Here is a 4302-nt window from a genome sequence, read left to right on the forward strand (position 1 = left end):
AGACTCGCTTGAGCCCAGGAGTTGGAGGTTGCTGTGAGCTGTAATGCCACGGCACTCTACCCAGGGGGACAGCTTGAGGCTCTATCTCAAAAATAAATAAATAAATAAATAAATAAAAATAAAATTGACTCAATATATACAAAGTGCTCAGTTATGTCTACTACTTCAAAATACTTAACAATTATAAGAATTCTCATTCTAAATTTTTTAACATCTTAAATCTACACATATTTTATGTTGTACAGATATGATGTTTATCATCAAACAAAAACCCAACCAAAATATGAGTTTTTAAATTATTAATCTTTTAAGAGGGGATAATTATATGTGCACATTAAGATTCTAGACATGCAGCTCAGTGCCTGTGGCTCAAGTGGCTAAGGCGCCAGCCACATACACCTAAGGTGGTGGGTTCAAATCCAGCCCAGGCCACCAAACAACAATGATGGCTGCAACAACAAAAAAAAAATAGCCAGACGTTGTGGCAGGCGCCTGTGGTCCCAGCTACTTGAGAGGCTGAGGCAGGAGACTCGCTTGAGCCCAGGAGTTGGAGGTTGCTATGAGCTGTGGTGCCACGGCACTCTGCCCAGGGGGATAGCTTGAGGCTCTATCTCAAAAAAAAAAAAAGATTCTAGACAAGCACTGATCAATATGGTAGCCATTAACCACAAGTGGGGATTTAAATTCAAATTTTAATTAAAATAAAATTAAAAATTCAGTGCCTCAGTCACAGTAGCCACATATCATCTACTCAGGGCAGCCAGGGGCTACCATATTGAAAACCAGATACAGAATACTTCCATCATTACAGAAAGTTCTGTTGGACAGCACTGTACTAGACTACCAAGGTTTGGGTTTTGTTTCTTTTTTTCAGACAGAGTTTCCCTCTGTTGCCCCAGCTATAGTGCTGTGCCATGGTCTCAGCCTAACTCACAGCAACCTCAAACTCCTGGGTTCAAGTGATCTTTCTGCCTCAGCCTCCCACGTAGCAGAGACTACAGGTGCACACCATCATGCCTGGCTAATTTTTCCATTTTTAGTAAAGATAGGGTATTCCTTTGTTCAATCTGGTCTTGAACTCCTGACCTAAAGTGATCCTCCTACCTCAGCCTCCCAGAGTGCTAGGATTACAGGTCTGAGCCACTGTCCCTGGCCTTTAGACTGTCAAGTTTTAAGTTTCAGTCTTACCAAATACAAAAGGCAGATAAAACATGTTATGAAAGGAAAAGGAAGAAGAAATCTATGAAAAAGAAAGGTAAGAATAAAGAGGGGCCCCTAGACAGAGAAAGACCTCAGTCATAGGCTGGACAGTGCCTTAATCAGGGACCTATGGTTTCAGCAGACACTGCTGAAGGAGAGGTAACAAGGATACTGTAGAGCTTTCGGTCCTTGGATTCAGAGCGCATGCGGCTCAGCTGTTGTTTGTGACAGCGCAGGCTCCAGGGATTGTGGCTGATTTTCTCAGAACTCAGACCACTGTTGCCATCTAGCATCTGGAAAGGGACATCAGAGTGGCTGTGAAGCTCCACTTTTGGACTCTTTGCCTCCTGGGAGCTAAGAAAGAAGAACATACACATTGTTAAAGGACTCAAGCAAGTCATCCTCTGGGGTCTCACCACATGTGGTAGGTGAGATCTAGATCAAGCCTAATCTGTCACCCATAGACCCTACTGATGGATAGCATAGATGCTGCAAATACCATGAGTAAAAGTGAGTAAATGGTATGAGTAGTTTTCTTTGTGTCTCTGAAAACTGTCTGAAACATAATTTTTATCAAATTATATAATATCGATACCACTTTAAAAAGCATTGCCTGGCTTGGGGCCCATAGCCCAGTGGTTACCGTGCCAGCCACATACACCAAGGGTGGTAGGTTTGAACCCGGCCCCCACCAGCTAAACAACAATGACAAATACAATGAAAAGTAGTTGGGCATTGTGGTGGGTGCCTGTAGTCCCAGCTACTTGGGAGGCTGAGGCAAGAGAATCACTTAAGCCCAAGACTTTGAGGTTGCTGTGAGGTGTGAAGCCACTGCACTTTACCAAGAGTAGAGTGAGACTCTGTCTCAAAAAAGAAAAGAAAAGCATTGCCGAGGATGTGAAGAAACTGAAACTCTCATACACTACTGGTGGGAATGTAAAATGGCAGCCACCAAAACAATTTGTGGTTCTTCAAAGACTTAATCATGAGTTCTCTCACTTAACAATTCTACTCCTACAGCAATGCCCATAGCTCAGTGGGTAGGGCACTGGCCATGTGCACCGAGGCTGGCAGGTTCAAACCCAGCCTGGGCCAGCTAAAACAATAATGACAACTGCAACAACAACAAAAAATAGCCATGCGTTGTGGCGGGTGCCTGTAGTCCCAGCTACTTGGGAGACTGAGGCAAGAGAACCGCTTAAGCCCAAGAGTTAGAGGTTGCTATGAGCTGTGATGCCACAGCACTCTACCTAGGGTGATAGCTTGAGACTCTGCCCACCCCACAAAAGAAAACAATTCAACTCCTAGGTATATACCCCCCAAAATTGAAAACTGTCCTTCCTTTTGGCTGGAGACGCCATCTTCCAGTGATTTACCACAATGACAAATACAAAAGGAAAAAGGAAAGGCACCTGATACATGTTCTCTAGGCCTTTTAGTAAACATGGAGTTGTGGCTCGGTGCCTGTAGCTCAAGTGGCTAAGGCGCCAGCCACATACACCAGAGCTTGTGGGTTTGAATCCAGCCAGGCCTGCTAAACAGCAATGACACCTACAACCAAAAAACAGCTGGGTAGTGTGGTAGACTCCTGTAGTCCCAGCTACTTGGGAGGGTGAGGCAAGAGAATCACTTAAGCCCAGGAGTTGGAGGTTGTTGTGAGCTGTGATGTCTCTACCCAAGGTGATGGCTGGAGGCTCTGTCTCAAAAAAAAAAAAAAGAAAAGAAAAGAAAAGAAAACATGGAGTTGTTCTTTTGGCCACATATATGTGAATCTACAAGGAAAGTGATACTGCAGGCAGACATCAAGGGAATGGGTACTGTTCAAAAAGGCATGCCACAAATGTTACCAAGGCAAAACTGGAAGAGTCTACAATGTTACCCAGCATGCTGCTGGCAATGTTGTAATCATACAAGTTAAGGGCAAGATTCTTGCCAAGAGAATTTTTTTTTTTTTTTAGAGACAGAGTCTCATTTTGTTGCCCTCTGTAGCGTACTGTCGCATCACAGCTCACAGCAACCTCCAGCTCTTGGGCTTAGGCAATTCTCTTGCCTCAGCCTCCGGAGTAGCTGGGACTACAGGCGGGTGCCACAACGCCTGGCTATTTTTGGTTGCAGTTTGGCTGGGGCTGGCACCCTATTCAATGAGTCACATGTGCCACCCTCTTGCCAGGAGAATTAATGCTTCTATTGAGCATATTAAGCACTCTAAGAGCTGAGATAGCTTCCTACAACGTGTGAAAGAAAATGATCAGAAAAAGAAAGAAGCCAAAGAGAAAGGTACCTGGGTTCAACCAAAGCACCAGCCTGGTCCACCCACAGCACACTTTGTGAGAACCAACAGAAAGGAGCCTGAGCTCCTAGAACCCATTCTCTATGAATTCATGGCATACTAGACACACAGCATAGCACATAGGAGAACCACGAGAAACAGCTGAACAGAGGATAAAATGCTGGAACCTACTCCCCATGAATTCATGGCATAATAGGTATACAGCATAGCACACAGGTGAACCAGGAGAACCAAGAGAATCAGTGGAACAGGAATGAAAGGTGCTAGAACCTATTCCCCAAGAAATCATGGCATAATAGGCATAGCAAGCTTGGTCACATTCAATGAAAGGCACTTCCCCAAGCTGCTGGAACCTTTTCCCTAATGAATTCACAGCATAATAGGTATTAAAAAATAAAAGGCTACAGTAAAAAAAAAAAAAATTGAAAACTGGGATTCAGATACTTTTTGCCTATGTCCACTGCAGCATTACTCATAATAAACAAAAGGTAGAAATAAACCCACTGTCCCTCAAAGAATGCATGAATATAATGTGGTACATACATACTATGACATATTACTCAATTATAAAAAGGAATGACATTCTGATACATGCTATGTGGATGAACTTTAAAACATTTTGCGGCTCGGCGCCTGTGGCTCAAGTGACTAAGGCGCCAGCCACATACACCCAAGGTGGTGGGTTCGAATCCCCAGCCCGGGCCCACCAAACAACAATGATGGCTGCAACTAAAAAATGGCCGGGCGTTGTGGCGGGCGCCTGTGGTCCCAGCTACTTGGGAGGCTGAGTCAGGAGACTCGCTTGAGCCCAG

General features: G+C 44.4%; 1 protein-coding gene across 3 annotated transcripts in view; it reads right to left on the reverse strand.

Annotated features, from left to right (window-relative positions):
- The window catches only part of IP6K1 (inositol hexakisphosphate kinase 1), an 87186-nt gene that overhangs the window by 8226 nt on the left and 74658 nt on the right, over positions 1-4302 (reverse strand). For all 3 annotated transcript variants that reach the window (XM_023519553.1, XM_003800598.2, XM_023519554.1), the window contains one exon: positions 1373-1554. In XM_023519553.1, the coding sequence (XP_023375321.1) occupies positions 1373-1554 (182 nt within the window). The remainder of the gene's footprint in view (positions 1-1372; positions 1555-4302) is intronic.

Source organism: Otolemur garnettii, unplaced genomic scaffold (genome assembly GCF_000181295.1).
Source record: "Otolemur garnettii isolate 467f Iridium unplaced genomic scaffold, OtoGar3 scaffold00179, whole genome shotgun sequence".
Lineage (NCBI taxonomy): Eukaryota > Metazoa > Chordata > Mammalia > Primates > Galagidae > Otolemur > Otolemur garnettii.